Source organism: Mustela nigripes, chromosome 1, assembly GCF_022355385.1.
Source record: "Mustela nigripes isolate SB6536 chromosome 1, MUSNIG.SB6536, whole genome shotgun sequence".
Taxonomy (NCBI): domain Eukaryota; kingdom Metazoa; phylum Chordata; class Mammalia; order Carnivora; family Mustelidae; genus Mustela; species Mustela nigripes.
The window spans coordinates 205,876,209-205,901,241 of NC_081557.1; the positions used below are offsets into that span (position 1 = coordinate 205,876,209).

The 25,033-nt window shown below is 55.7% G+C and overlaps 1 protein-coding gene across 2 annotated transcripts in view; it reads right to left on the reverse strand.

Moving 5' to 3' along the window:
• SORCS2 (sortilin related VPS10 domain containing receptor 2) overlaps window positions 1-25,033 on the reverse strand; it is a 420,811-nt gene that overhangs the window by 244,813 nt on the left and 150,965 nt on the right. For both annotated transcript variants that reach the window (XM_059380324.1, XM_059380313.1), the window contains exon 2: window positions 8,497-8,564. In XM_059380324.1, coding sequence (XP_059236307.1) covers window positions 8,497-8,564 — 68 coding nt within the window. The remainder of the gene's footprint in view (window positions 1-8,496; window positions 8,565-25,033) is intronic.

Below are 25,033 nucleotides of genomic sequence, written 5' to 3' on the forward strand. Positions count from 1 at the left end.
ACAGGAAGCAGGCTCCCTGCTGAGCAGAGAGCCCAATGCGGGACTCGATCTCAGGACCCTGAGATCATGACCCAAGCCAAAGGCAGCGGCTTAACCCACTGAGCCACCCAGGCACCCATTTTTCTTTTTTTAAAAAAGACTTTATTTATTTGAGAGTGAGAGAGAACATAAGCAGGGGAGAGGGGTGGAGGGAGAGGGAGAAGCAGGCTCCCCACTGAGCAACGAGCCGGACATGGAGCTCAATCCCAGGATCCTGGGATCATGACCTGAGTCGAAGGCAGGTGCTTCACCAACTGAGCCTCCCAGGTGCCCCTTGAGAACATCTTTCAGGGGGGTGGATGGCGGCATGCAGCCCCCAGTTAAGGGAACGTGAAGTGACTACCACGGGCGGCCGTGTTTCTCAGATGCTGATCCTGCTCAGTAAACCCCAGGGGCCTGAGTCTGTTCTACAGAGTGGAGAACACAGAAACCCTGATCCCAGGAGGAGGTGAGCAGCAGGCTGTGGGAGAGGGTTGGGAGATCCCAGGGGAGGTGGCTGGCCCAGCTGGGGAGGGGACATCTGCACACAGCTAGGACAGGGCCAGGGACGCAGGGCAGAGTTCTTAAGGAGGCTGTCCCCAGGGGGGCCCTTCAAAGAGGGAGCTGGGGAAGTGCTCTAGACGAAAATCTGCAAGTGTACTGAGCACCAAAGAGACAGCCCTCGGCTAAATGCAGGCCCAAGAATCAGATCACGACCCCAAATTCACAGGCTGCCCCTCCCCACTGAGCCCCATCCCCCATTTCTCTCGGAGGATCCTAGGGATTGGGAGGCTGTGCTGTGGGCTCAGCCCACAGAGGGACAGGATGGCCTTCACAGCCGGCTAGCAGCCATCATCGCTGCAACGGGCCTCCTTGCCATTGCTAGGTGCTGCAGGGTCCTCCCAAAGGAGGTGGGGTCCTGTGTGCAGTCTTCCAGACCCTGGGGCTGGCCTTTCCAGCCTGCAGGAATGGGGTCATAGGAGCAGGACACAACGAGAGCAGGAGGGAGAAAACCACAGGAAGGATGAGGGGTGAGCCCAGATGGCATGTGGCTTCCCCAAGGGCAGACCCCACCCCACCCCCACCCCCAGGAAGCTGGGCTCAGGCTTGACCAGGCTGGAGAGGACTAGAATGTTCCTTTCACCTGCTGGGGCCAGCAGCTGTACTCCCTAATGCAGGCTCAGGTCGCCAAAGGTTTGCTGGAGTGTGGGGCATGAGGTGTGCTGCACCAGGGCTGAAACCTCCGGCGGCGGGTGTGGGGTGAGGGGTGGTAACTGGGGCTGTAGGGGACGAGTATACCCATGCGGGAGGCACCGTGCAAAGAGAGCTGCCCTGGAAGGGCAGGGACACTGTAGTGGTGCCAGAGGATGGGACCTTCCTCCAGAAAGTCCTCCTTGACCACCACCCGCTCTACCAAACTGAGTGCAGGCATCTAGCGCTTCCCCGGTTCTCTCAGGTTCATCGTGGTGCAGAGTGTATGTCATCGACCTGCATCGCTTGCTCATCTGTGCCCGCTACTAAACTGGGGGTCTTGGGGCTGCCTCACCATGCCTTACTCCAACCCAGAGCCTGGATGGCTGGATTCAAGGAAGGGGGGGTTGGGGGATAGAGGATGGATACATGGGGGATGGAAGGTGGGGGGATAGAAGGTGGGGGGATGGGGGGTGGTGGGGTGGACAGGGGATGCATGAGGGCAGATAGAGGACAGATGGATGGAGAGAGGGATGCGTAGGTAGATGGATGCCCAGATGCCTGGGGTGTGGTAGGTGGACAGGAGAGGGATACAGGGTGGATGGATGGATGGATGGATGGATGGATGAGTGGGTGTGGGGGGTTGGTGAGTGGACGGGGGATGAACATGCAGGAGATGGATAGGTCAATGGATAAAGGATAGACAGACAGAAGGGGGATGAGCGGATGAGGAGATGGATGGTGGAGAGAGGTGAAGGAAGCAAGGGGAAGAGGTCGGGGGAGGAGAGGGCAGAGGAAGATAGTCACCACGGGCTGGGAGGAGTCCTGGGAGTGTGTGAAACAGGGGGAGCCAGGACCTGAGTGAGTACAGAGGGAGGAAGAAGAGGCTCGGGGATGGGGATGCCGAGGGACTTCCTCAAATGTCCTGTGACCTTCCAGCCACCCCGATTCTTGTTCTAGAACATTCTACGGGTACCTCAAGGCCTCAGAGCCTGACCTCATCAAACTGTTGATTCAAATTGAATTATTTACTGAATAGACTCAACCCCTGAAAGCTTTTAACTCAGTGCCTATCCTGATCCCTGTCTGCTCTGGGTCTTGATTAAATCAAGCTCAGGCCTCCACAGTGATGCTGAAGCCCTCGCCGGGAGAGGCCGGTGGGAGAGGGAGGACACCTACTAAGTGCCAGGCGTCCACGCCTTAGCTGCTGTCCTCACGTTGCCATCTACAGCTCAGGGGAGACAGGAGACGATGCGGTGAGGCAGGGAGGTCTCAGAGCCCAAATGGAAGCGCGATGTGTTCAGGGCACAAACCACGCAGCAGCAGAGCCCAAGTTAGCCTCGGGGTGAAGCTCCTTGAAGTCTAAGGCTGCCCCGCCTTCCAAGAGGGACTCCATCGGCCCAGTGTGTCCCTATTCACCCTGAAGCCCGGGGCCCCCAAGGGACTGCCATTGGCTTGGGAAGGGCGTACCCCGTCTCTGTCCACCTCACCCTGGGACATTGAGCCACGTGGACGTCCCCACCCCTGCTGTCATGCATGTCTGCAGGAAGGCTGCTTTGTATCAGTGCACGTGGAGAGGTCCTCAGAGGACTGGGGCTCAATGCCTCAAGCACCCCAGTCCCTGTGTTCCCAACACAGAATGCTCAAATTCTATCCAGGGAGACAGGATAGGACCGCAGAACCCACTCGGATTTTAAGCAGGGTTGGGTAACAACGCGATAACATCCTACAAGAAGAGAAGTGATCTCAACACCTCAAATGCCAACTCCACTAGAATGCAAAATCCATGAAAGAGAGCTTCCCAAAGTCAGTGCCGAGGAAACCCGGTCCTAGGAAATGCTCAGCGAACAAAAATACAGTAATTCATACATATTAAAATGCATAAATAAAATGGAATTGAAATTAATCTGATTTAATTTAAATTTAAAATGAAGTAATATTTAAATAAAATCAAAATGAAAGAGTGCGGTCTCGGATGAGATGGAGAAACGCCTCCCAAGTCCCCCCAGGAGACGTCCGAGGGGCACTGGCATGTCAGAGATGCCCAAAGTCCTGAGGCAGAGAAACCTGATTGATTTTCAACCCAAGAAGTTTTCCCAAACTTAGAGGACCACAAAACGTGTATTTTTACCAAACCCCTATGACCAATGTGATATATGCAACTGTCGCTCAGCAAACATTGCTCCGCTCCCCTCCCCCACTGCGGTTGGGATGAACCCCGCGAGTTGCTTTGGTGGACAGAATTCTAGCAGATGGGAGGTGAGCAGAAGCCATGAACGTGCTCATGGGATTGAGAGACCGTGGGCGCAGGGTTCTTGAGAGACCGTGGGCGCAGGGTTCTTGAGAGGCTTTGTGGCACAGGGTAAGAACATGTCCTCACGACCTCTCTCCTGTCAGCCTGGTCCCAGAACAAACACAGGGGGAGCAGGCCATGCTCACCAGCTTGCGGCCTGAAGTAGAGCTGCCTACCCAACACCCCCCCCCCCCCCCCCCCCCCGCCGCCCCGCCGCGCCCCCCCCCCCCCCCCCCCCCCCCCCCCCCCGCACAAGGAAGCCAAGCCAGTCCACCCACGGGCCAAGCCAGTCCACCCAGGGGCATGAGGGTAAGAATGTGGTTCACACCACTGAGCTCAGGGTGACTTGTTAGGCGCCCTTATCGCCCACAGATTGACTCTTCTAAGAATCGTGCACAAAATAACGTGGCAAAGAAAAAAACACTTCTAAGAGGCATCACTCTGATAAGCTATCTGGAAAGAGATGCGCCTGGGGGGCTCCGTTGATGAAGCGTCTACCTTCTGCTCAGGTCATGATCCTGGGGTCCTGGGATCGAGCCCCAAGATGGGCTCTCTGCTCAGTGGAGTCTCCCTCTCCTTCTGCCCCTCCCTCTTACCTGTTCTCTCTCTCTCCCTCCCCCCAAAAATAAATAAAATCCTTTAAAAAAGAAGCCATTGGGAGAGAATGAACAGCGCCTGCTGGGAGCCTTAGAATCAAGGGTCCTGAAGGCAGAGAGGCAGGGTTTAAGAAAACATTAAGCCCCCTAGAGGAAAAAGATGGGTGACCCAAGCAGGTGAATCCGAGGGGAAGAAACTTGACCAGTCACTATATACTGGAAAGTACGTCCAGGCTCATGAAGAGTCACAAAGATGAGAAATAAAAAAAATGCGAAATCACAAAGATGAGATACACCCTCACACCCACCCTAGTGCAGATACACGAAGCCTGGTGGTTGTAGAGACGTGGAGTGGGCATCCCTCGGCAGACAGACGGGCAGCAGGGAGCGAAGAAGGAAGCTGGAGACGCATGTGGGGACGCTCATGGCAGCCCTGATGGGAATAACAAAATCGGGGGCGGGGGGGGAATCCTCACACTCCCCCAGCAGGGGGACGCAGACATCAGCCAGCTAACGCGTGCTGCACGGAGAAATTACCAAAACCGAGTTGGGAATATAAATCAGATTTCGAAAGGCACCATGATGTCATTTATATCAATTCTTTAAACACGCTGAACAGTAGAACCCATCGATGGTGGACTGATGCTCACGCGTTTCGTTCACCGAGAATGCACACTCAGGGACGGTCCCCGCCAGTTTCAAGAAGGTGGTTTCTTCTGGGTGGGCGATGGCGGGGTGTGGGGGATGGGAAGAGAGAGCTAGGCTTGATCAGAATCTGTAAGAGTGTGTTTTTCAAAGAGATAGAAATCCCAGGCAAGAAAAAATAAAATTAACATCTATGACAGTGAGGGACCCAGTACCGGGCTAGCCCAGGCTCAGCTCTCAGCTTCCGTGGCTTCACCCAGACTGTTCCCGCCTATCACCCACTAGCCCCCACCAGCCAAGTGACCCCAAATAGCTGCCAGGGGGTGGAGGGTGTTGCAAACATCTGCTGCAGGCTGCGGGCCCCGGGTGGCTGTGGACTTGGCCTCCACTGTTTCAGGGCTACCCCTTCTTCTGTTTGTCCAGGAATGGTCTCAGTCTTCCAACTGCCTGCCCAGTGTCCTGGAAACCCACTCAGGTCACATTGGCTGCCCCATGTATCTGGAGGAACAGCCCCAAACCAGGAGAAGGACCCAGCAACATTTTCCTGCAGGCAGGGAATGGGAGCACAGGAGCCCTTACACACCATGCCGTTCTTAGTTCTGTGTTCCAATGCTATTTCTCTTTCCCTTGAAACCGTCATGGCTCTACCCCGGAATGGATACAAGCCATATCATCTTTCTGCGGGACCACGAGCGCCAACATTCTACACCTGCCACTGTAGCTTCCAAACCTGCATTGAATCCCTTGTGCCGGGACAAGGAGAGCTGGGCTGCCCCAGTGTCAGTCTTGGGAAGCCACTGGGGACGAGTGAATAGGACCAGACTGTGGGCATGTGTGCTTCTCACATCCCCAGAGCCCTGCAAGGGCAGAGGCTGGGACGGGTAGCAGGGGGAAAGGGGAGGAGCTGGGAAGGGCTACAGGGCCCCACCACAGATGGAGCGGCGGAAAGGGAGCATGGCTAAGAATGGAGAACCAGGGGCAAGGGCAAAAGCCATTCAGGAAGTCAGATCTGGATGGTGTGGCCAGAGGAGACATGACCACGCTGGGAGCTGAACGGTGGAGCCAAACCCACATGTCCATGGCTGACCTCCAGAGATGGTACACAGCCTCCTTTGGAAAAGGGGAAGTTATGGAGGTGATTAAGCTAGAGCTTGTGAGATGAGATCACCCCAATCACCTGGGCTGGTCCTAAATCCAATGGTAAGTGTCATCGTAAGGCACACACAGAGGACAGACACACAGAGGAGAGGCCATGGGGACGTGGCCTGGAGTCCGCTCAGCCCCAGGAGCTGGAAGAGGGGAAAGACCCTGTTCTGGAGCCTCAGGGGTAGCCCGGTCCTGCCCACACCTCCAGGGCGGGGGGAGAATGAATTCCTGTCACTTCCATCCTTTGTTCCAGCGGCCCCAGGACCTTCTCACAGACTGAACCTCAGGCAATTGCTGGGCAGGCTGGTCCGAGCAAGAGTGGTCTTCCTGCTGCTAATCGCTCCGGGATACCACTTCAGGAAGTGAAGCCTCCTAAAGGAGGTGAACAGGTATAAACATCGAAGACAAGGGTAACCAACATGATTTCTCAAAACCTCCTTCTCTCCCACCTCGTTTAAAACATCAGGACCCAAAGGAGGAGGAGGAAAACCACACGTCTACGTGCTTTATGGCGGTGCCGTGGCTAGCGTCAGAAGGAACCCATTCCAGCATGAGTTCGAGGCTCCGGAGCGCCCTGCTGCAGCCACAGGCCAACAGAGACGAGCTGGAAACAGATGCGTGAAGAACGCGAGACATCATTCCAGGTCTGACTCCATAAACACGACCGCGTGAGAAAGATAAACAGAGGAAGGAATGGCGCTGAACAGGGAAGGGGGTTGCTTCCGACATGACTAATTCCTTTGCATGTATTTTTAATAAAGGAGAGGAAATGTCTGTGTACAATGATGAGAACACAGAGCATTAAAGTCTGTTGATTTGCTCTGGAGAAAACCTCCATCAAGACCATGTACCTTTCTAGGGACGTTTTGGGTTGGGTCAGCTTGTTGGGCCTGGGCATGCACAGTCTTCCAGGCAGGGATAGGTCAGGACCTGAGGCTCGGCGTGGAGCAGAGGGACCCCCACCCTGCTGTCCCAGCGGCCCCAAGGTAGGTGGTTGTCCTCTCTCTCGGCTTTTCTACCCGCATCTGAAGAATCTGAATCTGGAGTCCATAAGCAAGAAGGCCCAGTCCCCACACCCCAGGGCTGGCCCAAAGCCACTGTCCCCACCGTGTCCCCCACAAGGATGGGCAACTCTGTCCCGTGGGCACAGATTACACCGAGGAGGGCTGTTCACTGTCAAAACAACATCTATGACACCTCCGTCTCCTCCGTGTGCGGCCCATGGAGATGCTGCCGAGAGCAAAGGACCCCCGGGCTTTGGACAGTTGGGGGGTGCTGAGGAAGGTGAAGTCCCCCACTTTAGAACTCAGCAGGCATGTGGCACGCAGGGCCAACAAGGGGACTACAGAATTTCGCTTGGGGGAAGAGAAGACTCAGGTGCCTCTGTTCTCTGCATAACCCAGGCACCCATTCTTGGACCATCCTCCCAGCGAGGGGGACAGCCTCCATGGGCCAGCCCTTCCCCAGGGGGCCTAACCCTGAAACCAGTTCCAGAGCACAAACCCTCAAAGGGCTGCCAGGAGAGGGGTAAGAAAAACCCAGGGTGGCACGTGCGGCTTACTCCCCAGACCTGGCGCCATCAGGACCACCACTGACCACACCAGCTGGCCCCCAGGCGACACCATCCTCATACAACAGGGAAAGGACCCAGCTTGAGGTGCCATTTCAACACCTTCCCAAAGGCTCATAGGAATCCCCCAACGAGAGCCAACGGAATCAACCATCATGCTCCTGCTCTAGAAGCAAAGCCAAAAACCAAAAAATAAATCAGCTCGAGGCCCCCCAATCCCAAACACAGACACAGACACAGACACACACACACACACACACACACGGGACTCCTGATGAGCAGGTCTGGGTGTTGTTCAAAATGAATTAATTGTTCCTTGAGAAACACATCTTGAAAATCAAAACAGTTCAACACCCAGGGAACATGGGAGCGACGGTCGGCGCTCGCAGGAAACAGGATCCTTGCCCGAGAAAAGCTTTGCAAGGACGGCGCGAGACACTGGGAGCCTCTCTCCCTGCTGTCTGGGTGAGCGGGTGTAAACATCGAAGACAAGAGTAACCGACATGATTTCTCAAAACCTCCTCTCTCCCACCTCATTTAAAACATCAGAATGGCTGCTTGACATTCTTGGGCTGAATTCACATCTCACGTAGAAAGAGAGACCCCCCCCATTTATTCACCAAGCTCTTCAGCTAAGCCAGAGAGAAAGAAACACATCTGAACAATGAGAGGAATCGCATATTTGGTGGACTCCTAGAGCTATATCTGAAGTCTAGGGCATGGGCAGAGGGCATTTGTGCACTGACCTGAATTCACAATGCAAACCATCTTCCCCCGGCAAGCAGAAAAGGAAGTGGGGGGAGGACACACGGAAAGAAAAGCCAGCGAAGACACTTTCTATAGAGCTCTCTCTTTTCCAGGGCTGTGTGGGCCCACAGGGGACACCCTCAATCACCTTCCCTGTCCCCTACGCACATTGTGCAGCCAAAGGGAAAGTTGGGAGACCATCAACTCACAGGGCTGCTCCTGCTGGGCATGGGGGGGTCTCGGCCCTCAGCCCAGGGAGACACGCAGGTGCATAAGGAGGGGTGACTTACCGCCACAGAGAACTTTCCAGAACCTTCCCCATGTCTGCATGGTAATACTTCGTCAGGATCAAGATCACCTGTGGTGGCAACAGAGAGAAGTCAGTGGGTTTCACAGTTCTGAACGAAGAGGGATGAGATGACTCCCCCCCCACCGCCACCCAGGATTTGGGGTGTTGTGTTGAACATCAGTTGCCTGGACCCTCCTGGCAGGCTCTCTGGGGAGCTCCAGCTGCCCTGCAGCAGAGCGTCTTGAGTCTAGGTTCTGAAACCTCACCCTACTCTTCACAGTGACTTTGGGAACATCCCAGTCCTGCGAGGTCCACCCGGTAGCTGCCAGGAAACACTCAAACCCAGCCTTGGACCTTCTCAAACTGGGGCTAAAGGGACACTGAGGTGGTGGCCCAGGCTGGGCACAGAACCCATCTGACAAGGGTTCCAAAGATGGGGACTTGGAGATCAGCCAAGAACGCCCGCCGGGGCTGCACCCAGGACAAGAGGAGGCCCCAGACTGGCAGGCTGTGCTTACCCCCCTCCCCCACCCTACCCCACTCCCCCGGTGAGCACTGGCTGATGGCAGAGCTAGTGACGGGCTGTGGAAGGCCCAAGAACAGCCAAGCGGGCCGGCGGTGGGCTGCACACAGTCGAGGACACACACACTCATGCCACGGATGCCGAACAACTCATCACACACACACAGGGCCCTGTGTGACAGAGCATGTGCCATCTCACACCCCTGAGAAAAAACGACTGTTCGTTCTGATAAAAACACCTGCATCTAAGAGCACCAGAAAGTTCTCACAGAACAACAGAAAGGAAGTGAGAACTGGCCTTGCCCGGCAGGAGAAAGCGCCTTCTCCCCAATTATTTCACTGGCCGATGCATTTTCCCATACATCAAATTTCATTTCACTCGCTGTCAGTCCCTATTAGCTGCTCCTAACACTCCCGTTGCCATGGGAACCCCAGGAGGTAACTGGGGAACACCCACCCCCCAGCAGAGCCATTACCCCCAGCTAATCTGGGGTCACCACACCGGTCATCCCTGAGTTTGGTTTCCTGCCAGCAGCACCTCCTCAGCTTTCAGGTTTGGGGGCACAGCTGCCCCCCGACATGGTCTGCCTGATCGTCCTCTCCCCAGCGATGAAAGCAGGGAAGGCATGAGGAGGGGACGCCGGCCGTAACAGGATAGTGTGCATCCTAGAGGCAGCAATGATCAAAAACCAACTCAAGGCCCCATCCACAGAGACACCATCAGCCCTGCCTTGCTCGGGAACAAAGCGATTTTCTCCTGCCGGGCTCTCAGGCTGCCAGAGCCGTGCAGGAATCCTCTGAAGACTGAGGGAGACAGGCAGAGTGACAGGGCCTGGACGTGCAGGAGACAAGCGTATTTTTAACCTATTGATTTATATTTCATAGTCTCGCTGTTCCCAGAGGGGATTTCGAGGAGCTGGAGCGTGACAGTTGGAAGGGACCTCAAAGTCTGTTTAATGCAGCCCCTCCAAGGTGAAATCCTCAAGCCAACATCCTTATCAAACCACAGCCATTTCAGCCTTGCCCACACACTTGGAGGGGCAGGGAGCTCACCCCCTAACATGGCACTTCAGCCCTTCTGCAGGCTGAGCTCCTTGTCTGGGGGTTTCTGCTGCTGGGACTAGTCCTCCTCTGGGGTCCCTTTCCAGGCAGGGCTAGTGCCCCTCCCGCCCCCTTCTGGGTGGGGCTCTCCACTTAGGCCCAGCCCCTTCATATTCCCAGTACCAACCCTAGCAGGCCTTCTGGACCCTCTCCCTACCGCCACTCCGAATTCCTTGGCTAATTCCTACAAGACTCTCAGACCTCAGTCTAAGGGACAGCACCTCCCAGAAGGCTCCTGGACCCCTCCCCTGGTTCAGTGCCCCCCACACTTCCCAGACACTGCGCTCTCCCTTCTGGTACCCTCCCCGTTCTGGTACCTGGGGTGGGTACCAATTCCCACCACATGATCATGAGCCCTTTGGGGAAGGGGACTGTGTCTTGCCTCAGGTCCCAGCACTGGGCATGCCTCCTGCTAACATGACTAAGGCCTGTTTCCACCCAGGACCCACGGGCCCCTCATCATCCCCCACCAACCAAAGAAGGAGCCAAAGCAGAGGGAGGGTAAGCCCTGCGCGCATAGCTGGTAAGCACCTGGGCCAGCCTGGGAGCCCAGAGGGTGTGTCCTCCGCACTCGGGGTGAGGCTGGGTCTCTGCCATCTGTGCACAGATGCCATCCTCAAATTCTCACATGGGTTTGAACAAGGGCCCCGTGTTTTCATTACTGTTTGAAAGTCGTTACAAAAAACTAAAAAGTATGGCCTGCCCTTGAGGGATGGGGGGGAGGGCAGGGGTTCCTCCATGAACAGCTTTGGAAGTGAAATATCCTGGAACTATTTTCCAGTGGCTGGCCTATCCCCGGAGCTCTGGGTGCTTTGATCTAGTGGGAGAAAAGTCTGGAACAGGATTTGGGGCTTCTAGCTCCCAGCTGTGGCCAATGGTCTCCTCCTATCCCTGAGGCAGCCAGAGCGCACCACTGGCCTCTGTGACTCCTTCCAGACAGCCAGGAATGCCCAAGGAGGAGACCGGGATTGGAGAACAGCCCCTGCAGGGGGAGGGCGGGCCCCTCGGGTCCCAGGTCCTCCCCTGAGTCTTCACCCCCTGCACTGCCAGTTCCCCAGGCCCAGGAGGTGTCATGGGATCATGGCAGGGGGGCTGCTCCTGACAGATGTCCTGTCCCCTGGGTCCAGCCAACTTGTGACCCCAGGAAGAAAAGCCGGGCTCTGTGGACTTCCCAGGCCAGCTTGTCCTTGAGGCTGCCTGGCTGTGTGTTCCATCGGGGGCAGGGTGGACATGATCTATTTCATTCCACCCGAATTCGCAGAGCTTAGCACAGAGCAAGAGTTTCCATTGAATGAATGAATGAATGAATGAATGAATATCCCTTTCTAGAAGCAGATCCAGGGCGGAGACAGAATCTGTCAGGCCGAGGCCACAGCCAACCCCAGCTGACCCCACTAACCCCTGCTGTCGGGGGCTCCCTCCAGAGCCCCTCCATCTCCTTCTGACACCAGCAAACACCACCCGAGGGTCCAGAACTCGCCCCGTTCTTGCGGTCCCCGCTTGTCCACAGTGATGCCTTCCAGCCCTCAGAGGAGGGATCCCATGAATCCTGGTGGGGGGAACCCACCCCCTTCCCAGGGACAGCATACATGAGGTGTCCCCAACCAGAGTGTCCCAGGCAGCCAGGACCAGCGGGCTGGTGTGCGACCCAAGCAGTCCCCCAGGGCCCACGCTTGGTTTAATGCTGTCCCCATCTTAAATTTCTTAAAAATGTTTAAAAAAAGGGCCCTATGTTTTCACTATGCATTGGACCCTGGGAATAGCATAGCCAGGCCTGATGTTCCCCAGTCTGAATCCCCCTCCAGTCCCTTGTAGAGCTGGAGAGAGAGAGTCTGCAGACACCCCATTCTACCCAAGCCTGCTGGATCTCATCTCCCAGTCAGGGAAGCAGCAGGATGGGCCCAAGTAGGAGGCTGTAGGAGGCATCAGATTGAACATCGAGCCCAGGGTGACCTGGGATGGCTTCATCCAATGCCTGCCTTGGGAAATGGAGAAACAGATTCAGAGGACGGAAGTGTGCTCAGCAGGGGCAGGCCTGGTCCCCCAAGAGCCCCATTCGGGGCCCAGGAATAGCTCCATAGGCGGGAGGCATGGGCCTCGCCAGCCTGCTCCTCCACTGAGCAGCAGCCCAGGGCTCTCCCCCCAAGAAGGAAAAGAAACCCTAACTCATGCAGAGACCTTCCGCAGGTCATGGGGCCAATTCCAGACCCCAATGGTGAGTCACTGTCCCCATGACCCCCAGCGACACACCCTTCACTCCTCAGGCTCTTCAAGGAGCCTATACAATGCACTTAGAAACAAGGCAGCAGGTCTGTCCCTCAGAGCTCCTGCAAGGGGCTTCCGGAAACAGCCCTGCAGCTGGAGGAACCAGCAGAGTCGCCCACCAGCAGGGGACCCGTAAGGAGCGTGAGCAGATCTGCAAGTTGGAGAGGAGGCTGGCTCACGGTAGGGAGCACCGGGGCCCAGGGCTGCAGAGCCCAATGGCACAATAAGAAGCATCTGCACCTGCAAACAGCATTCACCTTCGTCAGGTGCCCCAGGTATGGCTGCACCCATGTCTCCAGCAGAATCAACAAACAAGGAGGGTGCGGTGCATGGGGACAAGCCTGGCCCTCCGAGCCTCAGTTTCCTTAGCTGCACATCGGAGCAGACTCAGTAGGTCGTCACAAGGCTGCTGGGAGGGTGACATCCATCCACATGGGCTTCCACCAGAAATCAGAGCACAGGTATCCCGGGGCCCAGGCCCCCTCCCCCTGTATGGCCATGGGCACATGTCCACATCAGCTGTTTCTGTATCCTGGGGAGGGAGCTCCCACAGCAGCACTGACCAGGGGCCCTGCTGTGGCCGCCCATGAAACATGGGGCCCCTGCCCATGGCCAGCACACAGCCAGGCCTCATTTGGCTGCACAGTCTTGAGTGGAGATGCAAGCCCTTCGTATGGGTGGATCACTGAGCCCTGCTCCTTCTACAGGCTCAAGAATAATCCAAGAAAAGTAACAGATACTCTGGCTTAGTTCAGCTGTCCATCAATAAGCCCACTGCACACAGACACACACACACGCACTCACACAGCAGCAAGAATTCAGGCTCAGCTGTGAACTCTGAGAATGGACTTCCCATCAGAAAAGGAAAATTCAGGGCCCAGAAGGGCCCCCTGCACACTGATGAGTCTTCCCCTGCCCCTGGCCCTGCCCCTGCCAATTGGGACAGAGCCGGCCCATGTCAGGCGAGGTCCTCGCTGCTCACAGAGGGGTCTGTGCCCAGGCATGCACACTTTCCCAGAACTCCCAGAAATGCAGAACCCGAATGGAGCCCCACCCCCGACCTGCTGACTCAGAATCTGTGTTTTAACCTTAATGTTTAAGAAACCACACTGACATATCTCTGTACGCAAAAAAGGGGCCTGAGTCCCCATCTGCTCACCCCCACCAGAAGCCCAGACAGGGGAGGGGTCCAGACCAGGGACACCTGCAGAAGCCCACCCTGGCTCTCTGCCCCATGGTGCACTGAGCCCCACAGAAGAGATGCTGAGGATGGGAAGGAGGCTAGTGTCTTCCCCCATGTACCGACTGTGCCCATTACACAGGTGAACACACTGAGAACAGAGACATAAAACAAGAGCCCCTAGATCATACAGCTAGCGTTTGATGTGGGAACACAAAGAATAAATGAGGCAACCAGTGTTGAGAAAAGGGAGGTCAAAAAAGAAGGCAGAGAATAAGATGTCTTATGGTGACTTCGAGTATTCATTCAACAAACAGTCTCATCGCTCACTATGGCCAGCAGGGGGAGCCACAGAGAAGGAGCAGCTGGGTCCCCTGGGCCCATGGATGAGGACCTTCCCTCCACACTCAGGCTTCCAGGATGCCCAGGAGAGCATGCCAAGGTGTGTTCTGCGGTCTGTAAACACACGTTGCCACACAGAAAGGTGGAAAGCCACCCATACCTGGGGATCCTCGCACAAACAAAGGGATGCTTTCTGTCCCAAGCTGTGAGCTAAGACGCCCTCCTGGGGGTGGGCGTCCAGCCCCAGCACCTCAGCACCTGTTCCAAAAAATGATGAGCTTTGGGGGGGGGGGGCGGCAGTGCTCCTTGGCCCCAGCAGGAGGGCGCCTCTGGTGGCAGATGGTGGCAGCTGCTTTCATTGACCCCAACAGCCCATGCTGGTGGAGGAGGCTGGTCTACAGCTGGCAGGGAGGGAAGATGATGGAAGGTGACGGACATCAGGATGGTCTCCCAGTGCCAGCAGGCCCTCCCGGAGGCTCCCTGGGGCTGGGGGCTCCAGCCGGGCCAAGGCATGTGTGAGACGGCAGCTTGCCAGCTGGCCTGGGCCCTGGTGTCACCCTCTACCTGTACTCGGAAGGATGCTGGTCCGGGCAGAGAGAGCCAGCTCGCAAAGGAGCCGCAAGAGGCCAGCACCTTTGACAGGCTGCTGGTGGGTGTGTAAGACACAGTCATGGTGAAACCAACACCTCACAGCTCACAAAACTGCAGCCCATGGACGCTGTGCCCTGGCAATGACCCCCACCCCGCCCCAGGGCACTACTCTGCAGACGTCCTTGTGCGTATGGAATGATGGATGTCCAAAGTCATTTCCTGCGTCACCGTAATTGGGAGAGACTGGAAACGGGCCGGGATAGATGGCCCGCAGCCCGGCCACCCTCGGGAGCACCTCACAGCCGTAGGGAGGAGGAAGGAAGGATGGCATGGACGGGCCTCCAGCATGCCCACTCAGTGAACAGAGCCACTGTTAACTGTTAATACACGGTAGATGTAAAAACCACGGGATCATGGCCCAGTTGGAAAGAGTTAAAATGGTGAATTTTAGGTCACTCGAGTGTTATCTCAACTGAAAAACTGACGGGATCGGGGCTGGACGGGAATGGCTCTGGACAGTATTGGGGCTGGACGGGATAGGGGCTGGATGGGAGCAAACCTACTCTTGGGTGACAGAGGAGACACGGAAAGGAGGGTAGGTTCTCACCAGAGACCCATTACGGCTGCTGACCCTGAGCCCTGGGCTGAGTCACTTACTGTGTGTTCACACCTCAGGCACGTGTGCACGTACTGGGGTCACACACACACATACCCCAGCATGCTGTCCCCCTGGTAGCTAAGGCTGACGTTCCCCAGCCCTCACATTGAGGAGTCCTTCTCCCTCCTGTCCTCAAAACCTGATAAAGATGCTCATTTTTATGCCAGGGGACTGGCACCCATGGAAGGGTGAAGACTAGACCCTGATGAACGTACTCAGTCGGCACTCCATAAATGTCCGTTTTCTCTTTCTCCCAGAAAAGCCATTTGAGAAACCTGATTCTGAGCTGGGGGGTGGCTGGGCTGTGAAGGGACACAGAAGGTACTGAGCCAGGTACTGCACTCAGGCAGGGTCACCCTGACCAGACCTGGCTGTAAGCCCCGGTGGGGGAAGGGTGTTGGACCCTGCCCTGGGCAAGCAAAGGGGCCTTGTCCCACTGCTCACAGATACGACGCAGCAAGAGAGAGGGGGAACACACATTCCCATCCTTTATGTCTCCCAACAGCCCCACAGATGGGCACCATCATTCCCACCGCCTGGATTAGAAGTGGAGGTGTGGAAGGGGCTGGGGGGGTGACCCCAAGGGTGTGCTCGAGAGACGGCAGAGCTGGAGTCAGGCTGGTCTGAGGCCAAAACTGTGGCTTTTTCTAGAATAGCACCCTGTGGACCTTTCCCCAGCCTAAATGAGAGAGGAGGGGCTTCCCGTGGACCCACCATGCACATCTTCCCCCCAACCAGCAGGCAGGGTTGGCCCATACCCCATACCCCAGGAAGACAGCAGGGCTCAGCTCTGCACAATTCCAACCCAAGAGCCCTCCTCGATGAAGGAATCTGGTCCATTTAAGTGAGCTGCTTTTGCATTTATCTACCAGGGAGAGGAATCCTATTTCTCTCTGCCCAAGACCCCTCGGGGAAAGACAGGGAGCGGCTGGGCTCAGAAAGCCATGGGGCACATGCTGATTCTCCGAGGACCAGACCTTGGTCAAGCCCACCATCTCCTTGTAGACACCAAGGGCTGCTGGCTCAGGCCATTGGCTAGCTCTCAGCCACGCCTGCCACGCACCTCAGGAGCCTCACCCCCTCTCCGTCTACTTCATGAAGTCTCCGGGATTCTCTCGGCTGGTGGGATCCCCCAGGCCCCAGGAGTTCCCTGAGGTTCTCGATCCCAAGTGGGCCTACTTGCTAAGCCATTGCTAGCATGAGGCATCTCCCTCCAGAATCTTCCACGGAGCAGAGAACCTAGCTCCTGCCACTTGACAGGGCCCTCCCTCTGATGCAGCCCCCCACCCTCTGACTCTCAGAGAGAGAAAGTTCCACTTGGGCTAAAGGGCCCTATAGCCACCCAGGTGCAGAAACAGAGGTCCAGGGCTTCCCGGCAAGTCCAGAGTAGGGCCTCCTTCTTGCTCGTGGTGTCCATACGACCTTCTCTCTGCCTCCCACCACGCCTGGGAAAGGCAAGAGGGAAAGGCTGCCACCCCGGGAGCAGGGCAGGGTCTGGGAAGGTCTGGGAGGGTCCAGTCTAGCACTCTCTGGAAAAGCAGAAGGTGTGAGGCCACTCTAGAAAGGTCCCTCGCCGCAGAGTCTCTTGATAAGACAATGAGGGGGTCCCAGGACAACGCTCTGGTGGCCTGGGGAGATGGCAGGGGGTCTCTGACAAGGGTCTGGAGTGGGAGGATGATGGAACCTGTCCCTTCCAGGAAAAAGGAAGGAGAACGTTCATAAAGGATGTGGCCCAACAAGGCAGGCATGGGGTGTCCCAGACAAGAATGCCAGCTTTAGCCCAAATGGAACATTTTCCACGTGGGGCTCTGCGCCAGGGTCCTGTGGGTCTGGCCACAAGGTAGGGAGGTCACACCCAGCTGTCCACACTATCTCTGTGACTCCTTGCTGCTACTTAAAAAAAAAAAAAATTGTTATAAGAAAGAGAAATTTGAGATGCAGTTCACCCAGATACAAAGAATAGAAAACAAAGCAAAGCCTCACCCCTCCCCCGACCCCCTCACCCCTCGGAGACCTCAGACAAGCCTCGCAAAGAGTCCAGGAGACAAGGCTGGGCCTGTGGCCACACTCAAGCCCACTCCCCAGCCATCCCCGTGGACTGAGACCCAGGCCCGTCACACACACGGTGGGCTCCCTCCACATGACCTGGAGGCCCTGCCTGGGGTATCCCCAGCACGTAGGGACCAGAAACAGGCAGGGATATAAGAACTGAAAGAGGACAAAAGCAAGAAAGAACATCTCACAGGAGCCACGACCTTGAACCCATGACCCTGCCCACGCAGCCCTTTCTCCCTGGGAGAAGCCAGTAAGATGCCATGTCCACAGGGTAGTTTCAGAGAGATTCTCCTGGTCCCTGCAGTGCCCACACTGGTGGGACCCTTGTCGCCCGGGCAGCTGAAGTACAGATGTCCGCAAAGATGTGTCACCCAAGCCCACTGCCCCCACCCCCATGCACCCCAGTTTAGCAGGACAGCTTGGGGACAGGCGGCAGCAAATCATGTGTCTCCTGAAGACAGACTCCCCATTGTGGCCTCCAGAGGTGTCTGAAGCTGTCTCCATATGGTGGGCCGGGAGGGGGCTGTCCTTGGCCTTGGCGGATATGCAGCAGCCCCTCCCCTGCCAGGAGCTCACGGTGACCTGCAACGTCCCCACGAGGCCTTCCATCAGGCTTCGCACGGATGTTTTACAGTTCTAATTTCAGACCGCAGCCTGGCCGTCTGTCACCACCCCTCGGAGAGCCCTCGTCCAACCCAAAAGCCATAGGAAGAAGGATTTATTCATAAGGCCTCAGGCCACCGCGCAAATGGACTGAACAAACCCCCAACCCCCGGGTGCATCTGGAGTGGGGGGAGGGGGGCGGGCAGGGAGCCCTCCTCGCCTCTGGGGCCACAGTCGGCAGGGTTTGGAGAAGGAAGGAGTGAACACGGGTGAGGACAGGACGCTCCGATCAGGCAGGAGGGACGGGCCTGCCAGGAACAGGCCCCTCCCAGTCCCCCTGTGTTCTTCCCTCAGGCCGCCCTGCCTCCCTCCACTCAGCTCGGGTCCCCTCAGGAGGCCTTGGCCTCCCTTGGCCCTCCTCATCGGGCACATCTGCACTTCTAGAGGGACTCTGTCAAGCACAGCTGTCCGGGAAGACTTCCAGAACCTTCAGCCCACCTCCAGTTGAAGTTGGTGCCCCATTTGGGTCTTGGATATAATGAGCCGAACACAGCCCCCCAAAGTATGTCCACTTGGAACCTCTGAATGTGACCTGATATGGGTAAGGGACATTTAGGATATAATTTAAAAGTTCGAGATGAGGGGGTGCCTGGGTGGCTTCGCGGTGAAGCGTCTGCCTTCGTCTCAGGTCATGATACCATGGTCCTGGGATTGAGCTCTGCATCCGGCTTCCTGCTCAGTGGTGCATGGGCCTCTCCCTCTGCCTGCTGCTCCCCCTACTTATGCGCTCGCTCTCTCGCTCTCTCTCTCTCAAATAAATAAATAAAATCTTTAAAAAAAAGAATCTCAAGATGAGGTCGTCCTGGAGTGGCGTAAATCCAGTGACAAGTGTCCTTACAAAGAAAAGGAGAGACAGTCCTCAGGGAGGTGGACACTGGAAAATAGATGCAGAGATGGGGGTGACACGTCTCCAAGTCAAGAATGCCAAGGATCACCGGCAAACTCCCAGAAGCCAGGCAAGAGGCCTGGAGCAGAACCAGCCCTGCCTGAGACCCCTGATCTGGGAGTCCCGGCCCCAGAGCAGGAAGAGAGCAAACCCTACGGCTTCCATCCCCAGCCTCTTTGCCACAGCCGCCCCAGCAGGCCAACACTCTGGGTCTCCCACAATCAGACCTCATCAGCATGTCCTGTTCTTTCCTCCTGGAGATGGCAGCCTCCTGCGGGCAGGGCCATGAGTGTCCTCTGTCTCTAGTCCCCAGGTAGGACAGGTAGAGAAGCAGCTTGGGTTGGGGGGGAAGGTGCTGCATGAGATGTCTTCCCCAGACCTTGGAGACTAGGTTGGATCACGTCCCCCCAAAAGGTCCTAACTCCTGCAACCTGGGAGTGTGACCTTCTCCGGAAATAGAGGAATTAATCTAATCCAATATGATTAGTGTCCTCACAAAAAGGGGACATCTGAGCACAGACCCACACAGAGGGAAGATGTCTGCCCACAGCCAAGGAATGACTGAAGCCACTAGACTCTGGGGGAGAGAGCTGGGAACGCTTCTCCCTCTGGGCCCTCGGAGGAAATTGACCTGGCCACACCTTGCCCCGGACCTCCAGCCTCCAGAGCTGGAAGGTGATAAACTTCTGCCATTTAATCACACAGTGGGTTGCAATGCCTTATGGCAGCCTAAGGACACCGACCTAGGCACATACCCATTCTCCAAATGAGAACACAGAGGCTCAGCCCACTGCATGGGACACAGCGGGGAACTGGCAGGGCTGCGGTCTCCATGGGGGGCCCGCCCTGTCTGACTCCACAGTCCGGTGCCCTTCCCACTGGCCCAGACAGGAGGAAGGAACAGGGGAGGGTCCCGGGGCAGCCGGGCTCTGAAAAGCTGTGTCCTCCCCTCCACCCTAGCCGTGTGCACCAGCACAGAAGGCAGGTGAGAGCCCAGCCCTCCATCAATCAGGCCCCCTTCATGGGCGCCAAACCGAATGTTTAAAAAAAAGAGGGAGTTGAGAGGTAAGCTTCGAAAGGACTCCTATAAATCAAAATCAGTCAGCAGAAAATAAATGGAGAACGTTACCCTCTGTGGAAAATGGCATTTTAACATCCAAGCTGTTTAAAGGATAATGTGTAAGTTAATAGATGGGTCTTGGTAGACATTCCCGCCCCGGCTGAGCTTTGAAAATACTACTTACTTTCCATTTCCAGCCACCCGATTGGCCTTGATCCCACCTGTCACTCCCTCCTAAGTCGCCGTCAGGAAAATTATTAGTGAAATTGCAAGATCCTTATTCATTCATTCATTCGCCCATTCCTAGCTGTTTGGAACAATGCTCTTGCCCGTCTAGTGGGCCGAGCTTGCATTTTTCAGAGCTGGTTGTGGCCGGAAAAGGTCCTGGAAACACGGTCACCTGCGTGCCTCCTCTCTCGACATAGAAAGTGCCTGGGTATCTCCCATAGGAGGTGGAAACTGCTGGTCTCGTTATTTTTAAAACAGAAATTCCCTCCCCTGGGCCCCGACGCCCTGCCCCTCCTCCCCGCCAGCCCCTAGCCCGAGAACCATATGTTCACCACTTCCAAGAATTTCTCTTCACAAATGGTGCTGACACGTCAGAGCAGAGGGGACCAGAACAAAGGAAAGGCAGGTGGTGGCATGGGAGCCCTTGGCTGCCTCCAGCTGGGAGGCTGAGATGCTGGGCACAGCAGCCCTTGAAGAGGTCCCAGGGCTTTAAAGAGCCCAGACAGGCCGCTCACCCCCAAAGGCCTGTCTCTCAGGAAAGCAGTGGGTCTGGTGGGCCAGATACCAGCTTGGAGAGAAGCCACTTGGGGCCCATCTGAGCTCTGCAAAGACTAATTTATCTTCTCAAGAAAATGGGTAGGAGAAACCAACAATGAAATCCAGTCCCCGTTTCTGGAATCCACCCCTCTTAGCCATCTGCGGAGCGAGATGACTTCGGGGGGCCTGAGGCATTTCAGGATTTCATGGGCTACTTCCTCCATTAAAAAAAAAAAATATATATGAACAAATATATTTTATGGTTGCCCTGGTATAAAAAAGAATATATTCATATTATATATCAAAATTTCCTTGACCTAAAAATTTCTTTTTCTTCTTCTGAGGCTGAAGGAAATTAAAACATTTTTGTGGGTGCTGAAATGTCCTGTAGGCCCTGGCTGGGAGCCCAGAGCCTGCTGGAGACAGGGCCCTGTGGCCTCCCCCCAGCCCCCCACATCCAGCCCGTTCTCCCTGGCCGTGCCCGGCAGCGCATGCACGCCAGTCTTGCAGCCCAATCCCCCAAAAGACTCCTTTGCACACTGTTCTCCAAGGCAGGCAGGTCCCGATAGCCCTCCCTCACCCAGAATCATGATTCAGACATTTTTTCGGGTAGGGGTCCTCCTGTGAAGAATCCCAGGAAACCCATAATTGTAGAGACAGGCCCATCAGCAGAGTTATCCATGCCATTTTGGGGTTCACAGACCAGCCTGGGACCCAACCAGTCTATGGGGCCACTGAATTCCTCCCATTCCGGCAGCCAGGCAGAAAGAAATCTACTTTGCTCATCCCTGTGCAATTGCCAAGCCTGGGCCCTCTCTGGACAGGCCTGCTCTCTGGGCCTCACTAGGCCATTCAGTGTGGATTCAGCCCGGAGATGTCACTTGGGAACTCCCTTTACAGTCTACAGTAAAGCTACATAGACACATGGTGGTGACGACGCCCGCTCCCAGGCACGAGCTCCATGGGGTCTCCTGCTGCCCAGACCTCCTCGCTGACAGCCAAGACCCACGGACCATCCACCTCCAGCTCTACCCTGCTTTGGGGCCCCACTTACCTCACTCCTCACCCTAAAATTCCTTCCCCCAAACCACCTACCCATTCCCCAGGGGACTCAGAGCCCCTCTTATCTCAGACTTTCCCAATGCCTCTGTGTCTTTGACCTTGTACCCATGACTCCTCATTCATTGGCTGTTTCTCTCCCTGGAGGTTCCTCAAGGGCCAGCTCTGAGCCTGGCGCCTACAGGTCTGGGATGGCGAGGAGCTGGTGCAGGGAAGAGGCTCGTCCCCATCCCCACAGCTGACCATATCCCATCTTGCCTCCTCTGATGGCTCACAGCTGGGGTCTGCCCCCCGGCACTGAAGCCTCCTAGAGATCAAGGACTTGCTTGTCCCACCACCCCAGCACCTGGCACACAGTAGGTCCTCGGGCTGCACATGGCTGTGGCCAGGTTTTGTGCACTGGAGTCTGGCTGTCATGGTGGAGGTGGGCTGGCCTATGAGCCCACGTGGCTTGGGGCATGGCATGCTCCTCTGGGGACTCATGTCGCAGTGCAGTGGTCTGCGCATCTACCTAGAAGTCCCCACACCAGACACCCTCAGCTGGGCTGGTAGGTCAGTGGCCACCTCATCTACATGGGACCAGGGACCACTGCCCAGTGGTCTATACCCAGTGTCCATCACTCTGGGCCCACCTGTGCCATCTGTACCAAAATCATCCATCAGGAAGATATGTTACTAAGGTGGGATTTTTTGTTTTTTTTGTTTTGTTTTGTTTTTTTACTAAGGTTTTTTTTTTAATCAACTCACTGCTTTTACTTAAGCAGAAAATTTCACGTTGCTCCCACGAGCAGAAAGCTAGCATGATGAAAACAGTTCATTCCCTCCTACTGCACAAGCACACCGTCCACCCAAGACAAGCGCACCCAGGACCCAGGGCCTGTCCTCGCTTTGCTAAAGGGAACTACAGAGCTGTCGGAAGCATGCTCGTCCCTGCTCAGGCAGCTGTCCTTATTGTCAGTGTGGAAGAGAATGGAAACAAGATGGTGGGAAGAGGGGGTCCCCTCCAGGCCCCGAGGGTCACTTGATGCCTCTGTCCTGGCTCCTCCCTGGAAAAACATCTAGCTTCTCTGAATGCAGAACATCCCACCTCAGCTTCCTCCCCAAGCCCCAACAGCAATACGGGAATCCAATGACGGGGAGCTCACTACCTTACAAACACAGCTCCCACAGAACACGACGCATCAGGGAGATTGCCAAAAGCTCTCAGCCACTTCAGCTTCTGTGAAAAACCAGGCTGACAACAAAACCCAGCCTCTCCCTGTGGATGTTATTTCTATAAAGCCAAAAAGCCATGGGAATACCCAGGCAAGAGCCATAAACTTGGGCAGTGATTCTCCTCAAAGAGAGCGAGGCTTGTGTGGGGCTCAAGTGAAGCCCCAGATCCCAGGTGGTGTTAATCTGTCTTTGACAATGGTGGCCATGGCCTCCACAGGCCTTCTCTGGGCTTTCAGACACATAAATCAGCCATGATGGCCTTGGCCTTATGGAAACTTGCCCCCTCGGCGGGGTGGGGGGTGGGGGGGTGGGTGGTCTCCCAATGACATCTTCAGAAACTGCTTCCCCGACCATCCTCAAGGCTTGTGCCCTTCCTAGAAGTGGCCATTGGGTGAAATCTTCAGGGGCCTGGGACAGGTGTACCTGGCCTGGGACAGGTCTCCTAAGCCTGTCCACGGTGGGAAGGCGGGGTGCTGCTGGCAGACTGGGGAAGGACCCGCCTGGAAAGAGGCCCATCGTCACAGCCATGCTGTGGATGTCGGAGATGAAGTTCTTGGAGAAAAGTGCTTTTAAAATAACATTTGGCTATTTCTAGGAAGCAGATTTCTACAGCTGTCCTCGCTGTGTTTTCTAAGTGCAGCCCCATCTCAGGGACCTCGGGCCTTTCCTGGAGGTCTTAGTGGACATCCAACACACAAAGCGACATATTCCCAGGGGGTCCCTTGCCTCTTTCTGAGTCCAAAGACCTCAGGGTGTGAGGGTTCCTCCCCAGTCTAGTTAGCCAGCTTGGCAAGCTGCCCATCTGTAAGATGGGACACCAGGAATGCCCCGGCGCCTGCCGGAAAGAGAATGCTCAGTGGGGACCCTGATGCCACGCAGGTCTCACCAGTGGATGGCGCAGCCTCTTTCAGACGTCACTGCCAGACCTGCAGCACCCCAGCCCGCCGGGCTTTCAGCTTGCATAGTTCCTATAATGGGGCGCACCCCACCTTCCAAAGCCCCTCTTGCAGGTTTAGCTGAATTATCCCCCTGAGTAGGTCCCAGCTCCGCCCCGCGGGACCATGCAGGCTGGCCTGCTCCCCACGGCCACCCTGCAGACCCAACAGCCGCCCAAAGACCTCTCCCTTGCCCAAGATCATGTCACCCAGCTCCTGCTGACCTTGTACAAACCAATAAAGCAGAGGGATAAACCACAACCTGTGTTAAATTCCTGAAACAATCCTTATTCTCACAGCTAGTCCACGTGGAGAGCTGCCTGTTCTCAGATCTGCCCCTCCAACCGGGTACCCTTAGTCACCCTCCCAGTCACGGGGCCCCGGGGGGGGGGGGCAACAGAATTCCATGAAAACCACACACTTCTGTTTACATGGGTGTGGCTGACCCTCCGAGGGCACCAGATGAGACAAAGTCAGGCTGTGTGCACTGCCGGAGAATTAAGCGGGATCAGCCAAGGGGCTCCCCTTTGCTGCCTATCTCAGCCCAAGGGCAGCTAAAAATGCCAAGAATTAGTCTGTGTCCATGGTGGACAATGGGGAAAGAGAAGACACATGACCCTTCCTCTGATACCATCCCAAAACGAGCTCACGCCCGGGTTGGACAGACCTGGGTTCTCAGCTGCCAGGGACCATCTGAATGGGCAGTGGGCCTGGAGAGCACGCTGGAGACTGACAACTTGGCAATGCCAGGAGCCAAGCCCAGCTCACAGGTGTTCTCCAGTGGTGGGACACAAGGCACCCCCTCAGCTGTTTTACATCATCCGAAGAGACCCCTGCAAGGACAAACATTAGCCGGGAGGGCAGGGACCCCATTTTCTCGCATTTATATTTGATATAAATACACCTGTCATAAATAAACATGACCCTAGCTTCTTTAAATATTTCGGGGCAGCCTAAGGAATTCTAGCTAAAAGCAAAGGGGGAAATATATATATATATATATATACATATATATATATAATATTTTATGTAATACATAAATATATAGATTTTTATTTATATGTACGTTTATATATAAATATATAATGTTATATATAAGTGTGTATACATATAAAATAATCATGAAAACTGGGGTATATTTGTCACTTGTTGGAGAAAAGAAAATGATGGGAGGGCTGGACTTGCGGACCCAAACCATAGCTTCGTTTTTGAAATCTCTGTAAAGATGCTCTCCCCCAGGG